At 42.8% G+C, this 19,049-nt stretch overlaps 1 protein-coding gene and 1 long non-coding RNA gene across 4 annotated transcripts in view; both read right to left on the bottom strand.

The window, feature by feature from the left end:
* Positions 1-9,172: 9,172 nt before the first annotated feature.
* Positions 9,173-19,049, bottom strand: part of LOC117547324 — a 42,458-nt gene continuing 32,581 nt past the window's right edge. The window contains exons 4-5 of the mRNA XM_034217950.1: positions 16,306-17,124; positions 9,173-10,633 (exon numbers count right to left, since the gene is read on the bottom strand). Coding sequence (XP_034073841.1) covers positions 9,173-10,633; positions 16,306-17,124 — 2,280 coding nt within the window. The remainder of the gene's footprint in view (positions 10,634-16,305; positions 17,125-19,049) is intronic.
* On the bottom strand, positions 13,461-15,525 carry LOC117547322. Of its 3 annotated transcripts, XR_004569165.1 has the most exons (5): positions 15,498-15,512; positions 14,530-15,255; positions 14,231-14,405; positions 13,780-14,098; positions 13,461-13,602 (listed from the first exon to the last, which is right to left on the bottom strand). It is a non-coding gene; the product is annotated as an uncharacterized LOC117547322 (long non-coding RNA). The 3 variants fall into 3 exon arrangements; XR_004569164.1 differs by having other exon boundaries at positions 14,530-15,525; XR_004569166.1 differs by having other exon boundaries at positions 13,464-13,602; positions 13,889-14,098; positions 14,530-15,525.

Below are 19,049 nucleotides of genomic sequence, written 5' to 3'. Positions count from 1 at the left end.
GGTAAATTCAAAACCTGCCAGTCAAAATGTCCGGTAATAATTAGGAATGCTCCGATCGATCGGCCGCCGATCATTATCGGCCGATATTCACTCTTAATAGTTTAATCGGTGCTCTAAAGGCCGATCAGGAGAGCCGATCAGATTACGCAAAATACACGAGACTTTTCTCTGTGCACGGCAAAAGAAGCTCGCCAAAATGGCTTCACCGGTCTGGCAGTTTTTCAAGGTGTCCGAAAAAGACATTAAAATATCTATATGCAACGTGTGTGAAGCAGAAAGAGAGAGATATCAGGATCAGCTGCTGCTGACGGAGACACGCAGCTCTACCTGATCACAGCTCCGCCCACTGTGACGGACCGGTGAGCGGAGAAAACACACACTTCAAGTTAAACCTAACACACTAAGCTATTCTATCTACCTCTGGAACAACCTTAACTAGTTATAGCCTAAATATGTTTATTCTTTACTGTCACTCATTACTGGATCAGCGAGCTGCATAAGAGGGATACTGACGGGCTGTCAGGCGAGAGAGAGAGGTTCCATTTATTATTCCCGTGTTATTATCCAAAGTTAATGTAAACTTTTGAATAATGTACTTCATCTACTATAAGTAGTTTGTTTGAATGTAATAATTATGTTGTTTGTGGAAGCACATCATTTATTGAATCTTGAATCATTTATCTGTTACGATTATAAACTGAAGCAATAGAAAAATTACTCCCATTAACTGAGTTTTAAACATCAGCATATCCGGTCATAGTCCGGTAATTACCTGCTAACGGAAACTCTGCTACACAATTCTTATTATTGAAACATTTGACCGGCAAGAAGAAATCCTAGCGGAAACCCTGATTGATTGATAGATTGATACACACACACACACACACACACACACACACACATACACACACACAGTTTGCAAACTTCACCTACAGTCTAAACATCCAGGATTTTTTAAAGAGTATGAACAACTTATTTCCCCATCAACAGATCTGCAGCAGGCTGATTCAGGATGGAATGAAAAGTCCATCCATCCATCCATCTTCTCCCGCTTATCCGTGGTCGGGTCGCGGGGGTAGCAGTTCCAGCAGAGAGCCCCAAACTTTATTTTCCCTGGCGACATCAACCAGCTCTGACTGGGGGATCCCAAGGCGCTCCCAGGCCAGCGAAGAGATATAATCCCTCCACCTGGTTCTAGGTCTACCCCTTGGTCTCTTCCCAGCTGGACGTGCCTGGAACACCTCCCTAGGGAGGCGCCCAGGTGGCATCCTAACTAGGTGCCCGAACAACCTCAACTGGCTCCTTTCGACGCGAAGGAGGAGCGGCTCAACTCCGAGTCCCTCCCTGATGACCGAACTTCTCACCTTATCCCTAAGGGAGACACCAGCCACCCTGCGGAGAAAACCCATCTCGGCCGCTTGTATCCGCGATCTCGTTCTTTCGGTCATGACCTTCATGAACATAGGTGAGGGTAGGAACGAAAATGGCCCGGTAGACAGAGAGCTTTGCCTTCTGGCTCAGCTCCCTTTTCGTCACAACGGTGCGGTAAAGCGACTGCAGTACCGCTCCCGCTGCTCCGATTCTCCGGCCCATCTCACGCTCCATTGTTCCCTCACTCGAGAACAAGACCCCGAGATACTTGAACTCCTTCACTTGGGGTAAGGACTCATTCCCTACTTGAAGTGGACAGTCCATCGGTTTCCTGCTGAGAACCATGGCCTCAGATTTGGAGGTGCTGATCCTCATCCCAGCCGCTTCACACTCGGTTGCGAACCGATCCAGTGAGTGCTGAAGGTCGCAGACCGATGAAGCCATTAGAACCACACCATCTGCAAATAGCAGTGGTGCAAACCTTAGTCCACCGAACTGCAGACCCTCCCCCATGACTACGCCTCGAAATCCGATCCATGTATATTACAAACAGGATTGGTGACAAAGCGCAGCCCTGGCGGAGGCCAACCCTCACCGGAAATGGGTCCGACTTACTGCCGAGGACCCGGACACAGCTCTCGCTTTGGGAGTACAGAGATTGGATGGCCCTGAGTAGAGACCCCCTCACCCCATACTCCCGCAGCACCTCCCACAGTAACTCCCTGGGAACTCGGTCATACGCCTTCTCCAAGTCTACAAAACACATGTAGACCGGATAAGCGTACTCCCAGGCCCCCTCCAGGATCCTTGCGAGAGTAAAAAGCTGATCCGTCGTTCCACGACCAGGACGGAATCCGCATTGTTCCTCCTCAATCTGAGGTTCGACAATCGGCCTGACCCTCCTTTCGAGTACCTTAGAGTAAACTTTCCCGGGGAGGCTGAGTAGTGTGATGCCTCTGTAATTGGCACACACCCTCTGATCCCCCTTTTTAAAAAGGGGAACCACCACCCCGGTCTGCCACTCCTTCGGTACTGTTTCCGACTTCCACGCAACGTTGATGAGACGTGTCAACCATGACAGTCCCTCAACACCCAGAGCCTTCAGCATTTCCGGGCGGATCTCATCCACCCCCGGGGCTTTGCCACTGTGGAGTTGTTTGACGACCTCAGTGACCTCCCCCCGGGAGATTGGTGTTGATCCCCCGTCATACTCCAGCTCTGCCTCTAACATAGAGGGCGGAGTTGTCGGGTTCAGGAGTTCCTCAAAGTGTTCCTTCCAACGCCCTAACACTCCATCAGTTGAGGTCAACAACGTCCCATCCTTACTGTACACAGCTTGGATGGTTCCCTGCTTCCCCCTCCTGAGGTGTCGGACAGTTTTCCAGAACAACTTTGGTGCCGCCCGAAAGTCCTTCTCCATGTCTTCTCCGAACTTCTCCCACACCCGCTGCTTTGCCTCGGCCACGGATGAGGCTGCTGCCCTTCGGGCCTGTCGGTACCTTGCAACTGCCTCGGGAGTCCCCCGGGATAACAAATCCCTGAAGGCCTCCTTCTTCAGTCGGACGGCTTCCCTGACCACCGGTGTCCACCAGGAGGTTCGAGGGTTACCGCCCCTTGAGGTACCTAGGACCTTGAGACCACAGCTCCCCGCCGCGGCTTTGGCAATAGAGGCTTTGAACACCAACCACTCTGGTTCAATGTCCCCAACCTCCACAGGAATGCCCGAAAAGCTCTGCCGGAGGTGTGAGTTGAAGGCCTCCTGAACTTGGGCCTCCTCCAGACATTCCCAGTTCACCCGAACTACACGTTTGGGCTTACCAGGTCTATCCAGAGGCTTCCCCCGCCACTCGACCAAACTCACCACCAGATGGTGATCAGTTGACAACTCCGCCCCTCTCTTTACCCGAGTGTCCAAAATATACGGCCTCCGGTCCGATGATACAGATGGAGCACTCCAGATCAGACTCAGATGGGTGTGTCCCAGTCAAAAGCCCAGCGGATGCCAGTGGCAGGGGGTGTTGCCAAATTGCTAGAGGGCGTTGCCCAATTTCCCCATTTGTTCAATTACAGGATTTAACCATGAGATGGCGCTTCATTCACAAAATATACAAAGACAACTGTTTGCAATGTTTGCAGCTATGCAGTTCTGTTTGCTGAATACTGTAGCATTTAATCACTTATTTGTTACTGTATGGTTTTCACAAGCTACTATAATGAAAAAACATCAATATTTTAGATCAAATAAAGTATATAGTTTGCTTTATAAAGTATATTTCTTGTAATATTGTTGGGGTGTTTTACACAGTACAGTAGATTGAAGTAAATCAACTTATACATTAAGATAAGATAAGATGGACCTTTATTAATCCCGTGGGGAAATTCAGTAGTTCAAACAGCAACAGGGTGAGAGTGAAAAACAGGACAGCACAGATTCACACAGATTAATACAATCAAAAATAAGATGAGCGATAAAAATAATAATAATGAGAAACTATGAAATGAGAAATGAATAAAACTAAAATATAATTATCATATCATATATTATAATGTATTGTATTATTAAGTAATATCATACATTAACCCCATTATAGCAGATGCCACATTGAATGGATGAACACATTTATGCATTAATAATTACAACAGAGTATTTCTAAATACAAGTTTTAAAAATACTTATATGTATTTAATATGAACCCTTTGGAGTCGACCGTCACGCCAGCGTGATCAGATCACATGACCTGTGCCGCATAAAAACAACAGTCCGGACAACATTGCCGTGTGTTTCTGTCGAAAGTACTGGCTTGAAACTATATCCCAGTCTTTGTTTCATGCAAAAAGACCCAGTAAACACGGAGATACGATGATATAAAGTTAATACATTTCAAAAGTATGAAAAATGGAAGCACATATTTGAATATCTTCGCCGTATTTTATCATTTTACGAAACTGTAGATCCTGCTCAACAGGATGTATATGTGTATTTCTGTCGAAAGTACTGGCTTGAAACTATATGCCAGTCTTTGTTTCATGCAAAAAGACCCAATACACACGGACATACGATGATATAAAGTTAACACAGATATATTTCAGAAGTATGAATAATGGAAGCACATATTTTAATATCTTCGCCGTATTTTATCATTTTACGAAACGGAAAATACTGGAAACTGTAGATTCTGCTCAACAGGATGTATTTACCAGGGAGGGGGTGAGGTAATCAGGTAAACGGAGTGATACGAAACGAGACGAAAAGAGACGAAGAGGGACGGCGGGAGACTGCGATTGAAGTAAAGTGACAGACAACCATTGAGAATTTAGATATAGTTAGATAGATTTAGAGTTTTGAAGATTCAACTATGATGAAGAGAACTCTGAACGTGAGTCAAGCTTTAAGCTTGTTTTTTGACATGGAGGAGGAGGAATCTGTGATGTTGCCCTCTGTGTCGTATTGACAGAAACCGCATTGAAGCGCGGCACAGATAAAGACAGAAAAAACTGATTTTTGTTCATAATATGTATATATATATTTGTATTATATTTATAATAACACTTTTGCCTTATGAGAATGAAATCCCATGCTACCTCAATCAAACTTTCACATTATCATAGTGACATCCCATATTTCCAGCTTGTAAATGGTTTCGTTGTGGATGTTTGTGTTACCTATATGAAAAATAATATCATTTTCAAAATCTGTTTTTACGTTTTTTTTTTGTGATTATGGGTCCAAAATGTTCATATAGTAGAAGATCACTGCTCTAAACAAAGTCAAAAATCCTACATCCAAACGAAATAAATATAATTAATTATGATGAATACGTTAAGTCTTGTTCATTGTTTTTCACTTTTATTAAATGTTTGATATTTCCGGTGGAAATGGTGGACTATCGGACATTCAAAATGCAGCATATTTTCACTCTTACACACATATATTCTCCTTTTACATACATACATTTTCACTCACACACATATTCTCCTTTTACATACATACATACATTTTCACTCTCACACACGATACTCACACATTCATACATTTTGCTCTCATATTATCATATTTCAATGCACACATTCATATATTGTCACTCACACATTCATGCATTTTGTTCTCATATTCATATAATGTAATGCTCATATTTATACATTTTGCTCTCATGCGAAATCTACTCAAACAAAGTATGTCATGGTAGTGGTCAGCTGTTAAACACAAAAGTGTATCTTAAGGGCTGTAAATTATAATAAGCCTGTTGTCAATTTTAGACACAGGCTTATTATATTTACAGCCCTTAATAACATTCATTTTCTGGACTCAATGTGTGTCTTGGCCGTTTTCTTTGTTCCAAGCAAACGAGTGCTTTTTGTTTTGAAATCACTTCCGCGAGTTTCGCGGGCCTCCCCCCTCGCTCCACTGACCATTAGACCATTTAGTAAGGTAACAAGCAAAAGGGCAAAAACGCCTCTCAGACGCTCTTTCCGTTTACTTTATTAATAAAGAAAAACAAATGGTCCGTAGATACACGGACTCATATAGCCTATGTATGTATACTGTAAGGAGAATGTATGTGCGTGAGAGGACCAGTATGAATTACGGGATAGAAATATGCAAACACAAACCTACAGACTGGGGGATGGGAGATCACAGGAGTGGGGGGGGGGGGGTTCCTCCACACATTCCGATGGCCAATTCGTTTTAAACAAAGAGTTCGCAACACAGGACAGCATAGGCAACATGGGGGGTGGGGGCTGGTGAACGGTCTGGTCAATGTTTGTAAACACAATCCCCAGGATGTGTCCTAATCAGGAGCCGGGTAAATGAGAGACTGAGGAGCCCCCGAAAAACAGATCCCGAAATAGCTCGTCCTGGTTTCCGCAGCCGATAGGCCTACAGTATGGTGTCTGTTATGTCAGTTATTTTAAATAAAACGTTAAAAACTGAACTTGAAATGGTTTCCTCTTTTTATTTTATTTATCATTTTCGGGACGGGGAGACGTGTGTGATTAAAAATTAATTTGCAGAAATGTAAAGTGATCTAACTAAGTTCTATTCATATTCTTGACGGGAAGAGCAGTGTAAATGGGTGGCCATATGCATTTGAAAAGCAATATAAATCACACAGTTATTATACAATAGGCTATAAAAGCACCATCGATAACCATTACCTTTATCCAATTCAAACTTTGGACGGGAAAAAAGGAAGGTGTACATGGTTGGGCTATACTGTAGGCCCAGGGGCGCCGGGCGCTGTAGGCAGGGAAGGCTAAGCCTTCCCAAATATTTGTGTAACTGCATCCTGGTAAAATAAAAATATAATGTCTTTGACATTAGCGCTGCTATGCAGCCACCTGTGCCCTGTACCACGAAGCCAGTTCAACAGACCCTGGATATGCTTGAGTTATCTTAACTAACCCTAACAAACGATCTCGCTAAACGGTCCTACGACGCTGGTTATCAACTCGGTAAATCAAGCCAGGGTTTCTCTCTCCAGCTGAGAACGCGTTCACGTGAAAGGGGCGGGGTTAGCTACATTTGACCAATCACAAACAGGGACAAGTGTACTGACAGCGCAGCATCATACTTCATTAATGAAAAGTAAACTAATATTAGACAAATATGAACTTTAAACATCCATGATGACTGTAATGGCAATTTCCTTTTCCTATGTCCTATATATTTTTGCCGTTACTTTCACAGAAGGGTTGAAAAGTGATCCAGACGCAGACACAAACAGATGATTTCCCGGTCCTTAGTTGTGGTTTATGATGATGTTTATTCGTCTTTACATACCAGGGTTAATTTAGCGTTCTAGTGATTCTATGAGCATCTGCCGGGCTGGTGGAATCGGTATGCTCTTCTCCTACTGTGTCCACCCCTCTCCTGTGTTGAGATCTTCATATGAAGTGAATACTTAAAACGAAAGTTAATTGAGATCATGGTATGAAGTGAATACTTAAAAAACGAAAGTTAATTCATACATGATCAATCATATTCTTGTATAAACCCATAATGAGAATGCTTCTTGACGGTTTTTGAATATGTATCTATGCTTACAATTTTTCTGTTGCTATTTTGATAACTTTGCGTTTTGAAAAGAGGGTGTTGTGAGTTTTCATAGTATGTTTAATACTTAAAAACGAAAGTTAGTTATAATCAAATATAATCAATTATATTCTTGTATAACCCACAATGAAAATGCTTCATATTTTAGGTTTTCTATAGTTACAGTATAAACAAAACAAAGTGGTGTTTAGGTTGAGTTTTCTTCCTCTCCTCTGGCAGCAGTCCACAGGGAGGAGGGGGGGGGGGCTTCACACTAAGGGGAGAAACATTAGAGGCCAAAGAGAGTTCATGTCCTTTTTACCTCATATGAAAGGGTGTCTTATCCCATAACAGCTGTGGAACATGTTGAGGCATGTTCAGCCTTGTACATTATAGGACATGCGCAGTTCTTCACAAATTACGTGTAGGAGGAGGAGTTTGTTTTTTTGGGTTTAGGATCCAGTTTTTTTAGCATAAAGAGACTGGTTTTTTGAGAGAGCGCGAGAGAGGGGGGGTGACCCCTGGTAGACTCTCTCCCGGTAGGCTGTGTGCTTCAGAGCTGGGTTAATAGCTCTCGGTAAGGTCCTTCCAGACGAGGTAAATATCTCTCGAATGTATTGGTTGTTGGCTGAGTGGAATGATTTGATGAGAGATGTGTGTATGAACATTATAAATACTGCCATCTGTGAGGAAAATCTCCCCTCCGAAATTGCAGATAGGTATGGGTTTTTAAATGTTATACCCGCCGTCTGTGTCTGAAAAAGTGTATGAACATTATAAATACTGCCATCTGTGAGGAAAATCTCCCCTCCGAAATTGCAGATAGGTATGGGTTTTTAAATGTTATACCCGCCGTCTGTGTCGGAAAAAACGGTATGAAACTGATGTGAATTGAGTTGGTGAAAATGAAAAAGTTGAATGCGCTTTTTATTGTCACCGGTCTTTTTACGAGGAAATACCTCTAAATTCTATCGGGAGAATTTTAAAATGTCACAACTGAAATGGGCAGTTGAAATTAAAACATTTTGGTAATAAATGTAAGACTGTGAATTAAAGTTTCATTTGAACATGATCACAGCACCAGGTTTTTAGTATGATTATAATGTTGTAAAGAGAGAAGGTAAAAACCCTGTATTAGTTTGGACCTATTTTTCTTCAAATAAACTGAATCCCACCTGTTGGATTGGGATCCTTTAAAAGACACCTGTGCCCTCCTCTCCTGCGTCAAAGGTAAGATTGCACCCTGTCACACACACTTAGGTAGGAGCACACTCCATTTACTGATACCAAAATCCTTCGGGATCGCTTAAACAGATTAAAAAAGAGTTGTCTGAATTGAAACAGCAGTTAATTGAAACCTTGGTTCTTCGGGAAGTTAGTAGAGGTGAGATCTTGCTGACGTTGGTGGATCTGAGCCAAGCCGCAAACTTACATAGACTCAATAACTTCGGAAAGGTCAATTAGTAGGTCAGAATAATTTACCGGAATAAATTATCAGGACCACCAAAACTCTAAACACCTGTCACCTATGACCTCCTTATATACACCCGGTGCAGCTAAACCCCGCCACCCAGTGTTCATAAATAATATTGCACTATATATATAACTTAAATAAACTGACACACCAACATCACCCACAAAATGGCTCTTACACACCGGCCCCTAATTGGCTTTAGTATGAGAAAAAAGACAATTACCAATAAATAATAAAGGAGCTATACAAAAGGTGTGTATGTGTTAGCATGTAATTCTTAAAGAATTTGTAGTTTATTTTCTTCTCTTCTTCTCCCTTATTTTAAGGGTCATCGGTCTTTGCTGTTCTTTATGTCTCAGCTTCAAGAGTGTCGTTTTTACTTTAAGAAGCCAGGCTACAGCAGTCTTCAGTTTTCTCCATGATGAGAAGTGGTTTATCAGAGAGTTTGTGGGGCTCAATGAATCTTTGACAATGACGTTCATTGTGATGTCCTGCTTGATTTCTGGATCATTGCCAGGGATATCTGAATCCACATGAGAGTTTGGCCATTCTCTGTCTGGCTTGGAGAGAAACTCAGGTCCCTTGATCCATCTCCTACAGTTTAAGAATTGGTCTGCCTTTAGTCCTCTAGAGGCTTCATCTGCAGGATTTTCCTTTGTTCCAATATACCTCCATTGTGATACATCCATGGCATCCCTTATAAGAGAGATCCTGTTTGCTACAAATGTTTGAAAGCGTTTGTTTTCGTTTTTTATGTATTTTAGCACGGTAGTGCTATCAGTCCAGAAGACGGATTGGTCCAGTTGCAGCTGTAATTCGTTCTTCAGCATTGTGTCGATTTTGACAGCCAGGACTGCTGCTGTAAGTTCCATTCTGGGAATTGTAACTTGTTTCAATGGTGACACTCTGGATTTTCCTGTTATGAATGAAACATGCACTTCTTTGTTATCATTCTCCAGTCTTAGATATGAAACAGTGCCGTAGCCGCTTTCACTAGCATCAGAAAAGTGGTGCAGTTGTGCATGTCTGACATGACCAAAGCTTGTTGGCTTCATGCACCGGTCCACTTGAAACTCTGCCATCTTATTGATGTCTGCTAGCCATCCTGACCATTGCTGAACTAAAGCTTGTGGTATGTTTTCATCCCATCCAAGTTTCTTCCTACAAAGCTCCTGCATGATCAGTTTGGCTGGTAGGGTGAATGGTGCCAGAAATCCCAAGGGGTCGTATATAGAGCCGACAACAGACAAGATGCCACGTCTTGTATATGGTCGTTCTTGTGCAGCAATTTTGAACTTGAACACATCCGTTTCAACACACCAGTGCAATCCCAGTGCTCTTTCCATTGGTAGCTTGTCCCTATCCAAGTCCAAGTCCTTGGTCTCTTTGGTTCTGCTTTGTTGTGGAATGGATGCTAATACTGCACGGCTGTTGCTGATCCACTTTGACAGCATAAATCCTCCCTTTCGACAGAGAGCAATCAGGTCTCCTACCATTTTTACTGCTTCTGACTCAGAGGGCATGGATTTTAGGCAATCGTCCACGTAGAAGTTATTTTTAACTGTGTCTACCACATCTGCTGTAAAGTTATCTTTGTTGTCCTCAGCAGTCTTTCTCAATGTGAAGTTTGCACAACTGGGTGATGATACTGCTCCAAAAAGATGTACCTTCATCCGGTATTCAGCAAGATCCCGTTGCACATCACCGTTGGGCCACCACAGGAATCGCAGATAGTCAATATGCCCCTTTGACACCTTAACCCAGGGGTGCCCACACGTTTTGGGCTGGTGAGCTACTTTTGAAATGACCAGCTCACCGAGGTCTACCAACCAAAAATAAAATCCCAAATTGCAAGGGTTGCTCAATAACACGTTTTATTTATACATGGGATAATAGGGCTGCAACAAACGACTAATTTGATAATCGATTAATCTATCGATTAATGAAACGACTAATCGACTATTCGGACTATTACTGTATGCCTTGCACAATTTCTCAAACGCTCTTGTTTAGCCATCAACTTTTAGATTTAGCTTGAGGTTGTTTTAGGCATGTGGAAACTAACAATGAAGACAATAAAGATGAATACTTGATTCAAAAATACATATATTATTAAATTAACAAATTGTGAACAAAACTAACATTGCTTTTTATTTAAATTAAATAAATAATATTTCACATCAAAATAAACAACAATGTTTTAACAAATCGTATTAAATAATGTGATGACAGAACTGTGAACAGAATAGCTGAAACTTTAACAAAATAAAGAGTAACTCAGTTTCCTCTAATCATTAACCCATGTTTGTATAATGGAGTTAACTCCGTGTGTTGCTGCTAGCATACATAACACCTGACGTGGAAACGTTACTCGTGGATGGGGCTACAGAGCTGCTAGAAAGACAGTCGAAACCGGTGCATTCCTCCGTCTGAATGTGGTGCACTTTTGCTAAATGTTTAGACACATTGCTCGTGTTACCGCCCTCACATGCTGAACTCTCTTGGCAAGGAGCATTGTCCGCCTCAAGACGGGTAACATTTAACCACACCTTGGAGCGCTACTCTCCGCCATCTCCTCCGTGTGTTGCTGCTTGTAGCAGCCGCGTGTGTGTAAACTGCCCCGCCCCCTCGCGCACAGACGGGGGAGAGAGATCTCGTCTCGATTGGAAAGATCGAAAATACACCGACATTTGTTTGTCTTTTTGCATGTTAGAAACGAGTTGGCGACACTAAGATTGCGAGATAATATTTGTGTAGCAATAATACATACAGTCGGCGTCGCGTCACAGTTGGGGGCGGGGCATTTCGAGGGGGAAAACAAAACTTTCCCCCTCGCCCGGAGCACTGTAAGCGCGCGGTTTTTAAATGTTAAACAAACATGTCATACATTGATTCATTGCAGCCCATTTCCAGGGATAGATACCTTAACATGTTGTATTTAATAGGATCGGATTCTTGTCCATATCTTATTAAAGAGTGGACGAATGATCCGACTGAATGGCCTGAAGTTTCATTCCCTGATATCTTCTGCTACCTGGTTGAATCACCCGGTAAGAGGCCAAATCACGTTAACTGATGAATTAAACCTCACATAATGTATATGTCTAACAAGGAAATTAGCACGTTTTAGTGAATTTGTTCATCACACAATAGTTGTTATTGCACAATAGCCATCATGAGCTGCATATACATATTGGTTATTGACGACTCGGTACGTTATCACGCAGGGATTTACACACACACGCCAAAAGAACTATCGGTCCCTGGAGGCACACAACTGTTTTACAAGTGGCTTTGTTGGAGTTGTGCTCCATCATAAACTACCTTCATCGGATACCTACCTGTTTCGATGTGATGTAAAGCCATCCTGGAGGGTGACAGAGAAGCGCAAAGGCTGGCTTCCACATCTGCCAATCTATGCCATACCTGGGGGTTTCATGTGATGGCTATGTTTCCTGTGACTGCTGTGGTGAGGGTGTTATAGAGGCTAAGTGTCCTTACAGGTGGGGGCAAGACACCTCTACTGGGTATCAACAGTGGCTTGAGGACAAAAGAGGACATCTGGAAAGTCTGACAAGCTTAAAGAGAAGTCATGCATATTTCACTCAGGTATTTCAATATTTTACCTGCATATACCTGCACACCTCTAATAAGTCTGGAGCATTTTGTGCAATTATCCAAGATAATTATCCACAGATGGCATACTGTCTATAATGTACATATTAGTGTTATGATGATTGCATTGCATTTGACAGGTCCAAATGCAGATGTTTGTTACCAAACGGATGTATGCAGACTTCATCACTTGGACTCCTCAGACCTGCCTGATATTCAGAGTACAAAGAGATGAGGACTTCATCAGTGGTGCCATTAATGTGATGCAAACATTTTGGTCACAACACATACTACACAAACTCCGGGAGCTGAAAGATGCACAGGTAGGTGGTTGAATTTCCTATCAGTGTAAAAATGGCAACAAATAAGTCACTGTGACAGTTACGTATTTATTTATACCAATTCATTTTGAAGCATATTATAGCTATTTCATTCAGTATCAACATAGACTATATGTACAAAATCAAATATCACAAAGCCTATACATTTATTTACAACATGAAAACATACATAGGCTACAAATAGAATGAATAATGGGCTGTACAATATTGTCTATACTTGTGACTTTGATACTAATCAGATAATAATTGTTGATATTGTTGATCAAATTGTTCTTGTGTTCTTTTCAAAGTGGGTGTACTCATTTATGATAAGCACTGTATATGTTTCTGCTAAGTAGGCAGAACACAGTCCAGTCAAAAGCAGCACAGGGAATGACCCATCAGGCAACACAAGTGGCAGCAGAACATCAGGCATCAGAGGCAGAGCGTCAGGCAACAGAGGCAGAGCGTCAGGCATCAGAGGCAGAGCGTCAGGCAACAGAGGCAGAGCGTCAGGCATCAGAGGCAGAGCGTCAGGCATCAGAGGCAGAGCGTCAGGCATCAGAGGCAGAGCGTCAGGCATCAGAGGCAGAGCGTCAGGCATCAGAGGCAGGGCGACAGGCATCAGAGCCAGAGCGTGAGGCAACAGAGGCAGAGCGTCAGGCATCAGAGGCAGAGCGTCAGGCATCAGAGGCAGGGCGACAGGCATCAGAGGCAGGGCGACAGGCATCAGAGGCAGGGCGACAGGGTGTGCAGCAGCAGAGCAGCACTGAGATCAGTTCAGGGACCTGTGGAAAGACAAACAACAGGTGGTTTTGATTAGAAAGATCCATTATGTCTCAACTGAAACCTGTTAAATGGCACAATTGGAACAATAATGACTTCTTTGTTGTATAAAAAAGTTGCATAAAATATTGTTCTCTGATGCTCATTATTAAATGACTGCACATTGATTTTGTTCTTACTCTCAGATTCTGTAACGGTTGTACATGACACTGCCAGACAGGTTCATTAGTGCTGCACAGACATGCACAATCCTATCCATCATGGCCTCTTCTCTCTTCTGTCTCTCACCCTGCAGTCTCTTCACCAGGCGCAGAGGAAGTGGGCCATCCAGAATGTGGTACCGGCTCTTCAGGGCCCCAATGACTCTCTCTGCAGACCACAGATCGCAACATCTTCGGCTGACAGTTGTTTTCGGCCCCTCGTGAAAGACGGTGTGATGAGCTGTGCACCCAGAACAGCAAAGTCATCCTTCAAAGTGAAGCCCCTGTCGGCTAAAATCTGAAATAAACATCACAAATACTTAAAAACACTACTTTACTTCAACAGCAACTCAAAAATGGTAACTATGGGTAAATAATAAATTCACAAATAAGACTTAAATTAGAAACAAAAAAACAGTTCAATTGTTACCTGATCTCCTGCATGGTGGAACTTCTGAGATAAGAAGTCTGAGTTCCTTACAATATGCACATCTGAAGCCCTCCCTCCCCAGCCTTTGGAGAGATATGTGATTGAGCCAGATGGGTGACATGCAATGAAATACTTCACTGTTGTCCAGTTTTTGTATTTTGAGTAGGTGATAGCTCTGTGAGAAGAGACAGTCGTTAGTAATACTTATCTATAAATTGTGTACATATACACAGACAGCCAGGTAAGTATTACAAAAACCCGACACTTTATGCATGCTATCAAAAAGAAAAATATCTCACCTTGTTTTCAGCTTCTTTGAGTGTTCAATTCTGATCTCAAAGCAGTCGATAATTGCAGTCACTCTAGGGTACTGGAAGAGAACCTCTGCTGGTACTGTGCTTCCGATACACTCTATCAGGCCATTTAATCAAAAAAGAAATGTTGGCGTACATAAAATCCAACCATCGGGAGAATACATCCAGGAAAGTGCTATATCTATGTGCCAGGTCAAATATTCCACACATCATATCGGTTGAGGGGTTCTGCCGCAGTTTCACCAGAGTAATAAAGAGCTGGTCTTGTGTTGACATCTTGGATGTTTTCTGTGACTTAACAAACTGTACCAGGTACTGATGAAGAGTGTCAAATACTGTCCATGACAGGCCTGTCATGACTTTACATTTGGTGTCATTTTCTCTCAGTGTTTACCGACATTTTCAACGTCTCCAATTCTCTGATGGCTTCAGCTCGCTCCTTCATGGCCTCATCTCTTTCTCTTCTTAAATTATACAATTCTTCATAAAGTTGTTTTCTCTTTAACTCCTGAAGAGGTATGGGAGCTTCTGATGTTGGGGATTCTGGTGCCGGGCCTTCTGATGTTGGGGATTCTGGTTGGGCAGACTGAACACCCTCACGCTTCCTCCTTCTCTCCAGTCTCTGAAGTACTGACCTGGGAGACTTTGTCTTTTTATGTGGGAACAGCGAGGGTGTGTAGTCTGGGTGGGCTATGTCCTCGTTTTTTAAGCCTAGGGCAAGACAGTTCACAAACGAAATGAGAAGGGGATAGAAGGGGGTGAAATACATTTTAACTGCAGAAAGCTCGGAAGCTACCACCAGTGTTGTTAGCATAGCTGTGTTTTTGTATACTCAAGCAAGGTAGCCTGCATAACGTAGTAGTTAGTTAACTTCTCTTAAAACTAGTAATTGAACATTCATGTTAACTACGAAACAATTTAACACTGTTATTGTGTGAATAACGTTGTCATACCTGTAATGAAGTGCTGACTACAGACGTACACGTTTGGATTTTGGATCCCACAGGTGGCCTAACTCATCCTCCCGACGGATCGCTTGAAGCCACCGGGTTCTTCTCCTGGGCTCTGTGCTCCCGTTGGGCAAAATATAACATTTTAGATTTGGATTTTTAAGCTTGTTAGTTGTACAAAAGGGCACACTGCAGCTCCTGGGCATTGTGGAAGCCGGTTTGTTTTCCCCCTCGGCGCGAACCGGATGTGACGTTTTGTGGGCGTTCCCTCGCTTGCCGACTGTATCTATACAGACCTTTCTCTTTCTCAACTCGCTACTCGGAGGGAAGTCGCTGTCATATGCCTTGTGAACACTCCGATAATGCCTCTCCACGTTACCTTTCTTTGGCAGAGCGACGCTTGCTTTACAAATAAGGCAAATAACCTTTGAATGTGACATCACAAACAAATATTCTTCCTCCCATTCTGGGTGGAAGTGGTTTGTCTTTAGCTTCTTGCTCGGTCCCGCACTCATTTTGTTGTTTGTCTCTTGTTTGTCTCTTTAACTTAATTTGAGTTTTCCCGGCACTTGACTGATTTTGTATCGCTTTGCATTCTGGGTTAACAGACTGGAAAGCGATAGGTCGCTTTTTCTGTCAATCAAGTAAACTCCTGAATTAAGTGGCAGGGAGGCCAAGGGAGGAGGGATCAAAACCTGTTTTGTCTATTTTAACGGAACAGGATTATTTTTTTTATGAATGACTCGCGATCTACCAGCATTGCCCCCGCAGTCGACCGGTCGCCCGCGGTCGACGTACTGGGCACCTCTGCCTTAACCTGATGAAACATTGCTTTGATGTCAGCCATTAAGGCAACTGGTTCTTGTCTAAATCTGATAAGGACTCCAATGAGTGAGTTTGTTAGATGTGGACCCTCAAGCAGTTGGCAGTTAAGTGATGTTCCTTTGAAGACAGCACCACAGTCAAAGACCACCCTTAATGTTCCTTTCTTCGAGTGATATACCCCATGGTGAGGTATATACCAACGCTTGTTATCACTTGGCTTTAGCTGGTTTACTGGTACCATTTCAGCATAATCGTTGTTGATCATTTCCGTCAGAAAGGAAGTGTATTCATCGTGAAATTTCTCATTTTTTCCAAACTTGCGTTTCAGGCCTTGGATACGCTGCTCAGCGACGCATCGGTTATTTGGCATGCTAGGATTTTCTTGTCTAAATGGTAAGTCTAGGCAGTAGTGTCCATCTGTGGTTTTTGCAGAGTGATTCATAATGTTCAGGAATTGTTTGTCTTCTCTGGACATTTCCTCTGTTTCCTTACTTGTATTTTCATTGAAGTCATGATTGTATTGTTTGACCAATAGCTCCTCTAGGTGTACCATGGATATCCGATTGACAGTAGCAACAGGGTGTCCATTAGCATCTCTGCTGTCGTTGCTTCCTTTTAGGGGACCATAGAAGACCCACCCCAGTAGGGTCTTTACAGCGTACGGTCCTTCTCCTTGGCTATTGATCAGCTCCCAAGGTTCCAATACCTTAGGAGAATTTGTCCCAATGCCAGAAGCAATTTCATTAATTTTGATGTCCTTTAAGTAAGGCCATTTTTCCAGATCTTCTTGTAGAGGAATATTGTGCTTGGAAACAGGCATGGTTTTATGTGTAAACACATCGGATAGTTGAAGGAAATTGTTTTCGTCCAGACTCGATATTTCCAAACCTGAGATATGATGACTAGACACAATCTTTCTCTGATTCCTTCTCTTTAGGAGAATGTTAGTCCTTTGTCCTGTAAGGTTTAGCCTCCTCATTAAACTTTCTGTGCAAAAGGTGGATGAACTTCCATGGTCCAGAAATGCATAAGTTTGTAACACTTTGTCCCCTTTGTGGCTCTTTACTTGTACTGGTACAATGGAGTTTTCATCACCGGCCCCAATGTGACCACATGTATGAGGTGAGATGACACTATTACTTTCCATTGGCTTCCCATTCTGTTTTGTGTGTTCTGCTTCCTCTCTTTTGCCTTTTTGTTCAATGTGGAGTATTTCAGGATGACTTTGATTGCACACATAACATGTCAAACGACTGTGGCAGTGTTTGCTCATGTGTCCTATTTTTAGGCATCCAAAACACACCCCTTTTCCTTTCAAAAAGTCAATTTTTTCTCTGTGTGTTTTCTTCAGGATGTGTGGACACTGCTCCAATGAGTGACCACTTCTTCTGCAGAACAAACACAAATGTAGGGAGTTGTGGCTTGATGGAGGTATTTTCATTCCATTCGTTGTTACATGTTCTAGCACTGGTGTTCTTGGGCAGGTAATAATTGTTGCAAAACTACTTCCCCTTAGGCTTGGTTTTCCCTTTGAAAAGGTAGAGATAACAGTTTTGATAGCTGCAGTTGGTTTATCATCCTGGATGCTTCCAAACAGAAGATCTGACAGTATCTTCACTTGCCTCTCTATGAAGCTAACAAGGTCAGGAAATGTAGCTCGATGCCCACGCTCTTCCTGTAGCTGACATGCTCTATTCCTCCACTTGTCTCTGAATTTGTAGGGTAGTTTCTGAAGTATGTGTTTCATGTTTGAAACAACATTCATTTCATCCATATAGGTGAGATGTTCCAATGCATTGCAACAACCTCTTAGGAACAAAGAGAAGGCTTGCAGTGCTTTCACATCTTCGGCTTTGATCATTGTCCAGGTAAATGCTTTGTTCATGTATGCAGTGGCGATCTTATGTTCATTACCAAAGTGCTCTTTAAGCAGCTGTTTTGGCCTTTGATAACCTTGAGCTGGAGGCAGATGTTGGCAGCTGCGCACTAGGTCCTGTGGTTGTCCTCTAGTGTATTGCTCTAGGTAATGCAGGCAGTCACTTTCATCATTAGTTTTCCGCTCTACTCCTCTTTCAAATGCACGGATGAAAGCTTCAAACTGCAATGGGTCACCGTCATAAACAGGAATGTCTCTTGGAGGTAAAGTAGAAGTGAGATGTTGTTGAGCCAGCATAGCAGTGTTGTCATTTTGCCTCTGGATTAGGTTATAGATGTCACCTTGATTACCATTGTTGATTACAGGTGGTGTGATGTCAACATGTCCCTGCACATGTGTCTGTATACTTTGTCTGGGAATAGAGGTTTGGGCTTGATGAGGCAAGAATTCAGTGGCCTGTACGTTAAATCTTGCTGTAGGGTTTCTGTAGTAAGAGCTCATCCCATCTGATGCTCTAGAGGTGTGTCTTGATCCCATGCTGAGCACGTTTAGCCTGGCATTGGCTTCTGCCAGCTTAGTTTGTATATCCAGTTGTTCCTTTTTGCCGTTTCACCTGTTCTTCCTGTTGTTCCAACTGTTGTTTCTGGTGTTTTAATTGTTCCCCTTCTACATCAAGCTCATGTTGACTGTTCAGTGCTGCCGCCCTTTCGATTAAAGCCGCCCTTTCTGCCTGGGCTTTAATTCGAGCAGAAGAGGTAGATGATGCGTGTGATGAACCAGGTTTGTATTTTGACTGAGGGTGTGATGCATTTGAAATGCTGTCATCAGGTCCGATGTCATCTGAGCTGACACTT

The sequence above is a fragment of the Gymnodraco acuticeps genome, unplaced genomic scaffold (genome assembly GCF_902827175.1).
Source record: "Gymnodraco acuticeps unplaced genomic scaffold, fGymAcu1.1, whole genome shotgun sequence".
NCBI classification, from domain to species: domain Eukaryota; kingdom Metazoa; phylum Chordata; class Actinopteri; order Perciformes; family Bathydraconidae; genus Gymnodraco; species Gymnodraco acuticeps.
The sequence above is the reverse complement of the archived record's forward strand: the minus strand, read 5'-3'. Positions and strand labels throughout refer to the sequence as shown.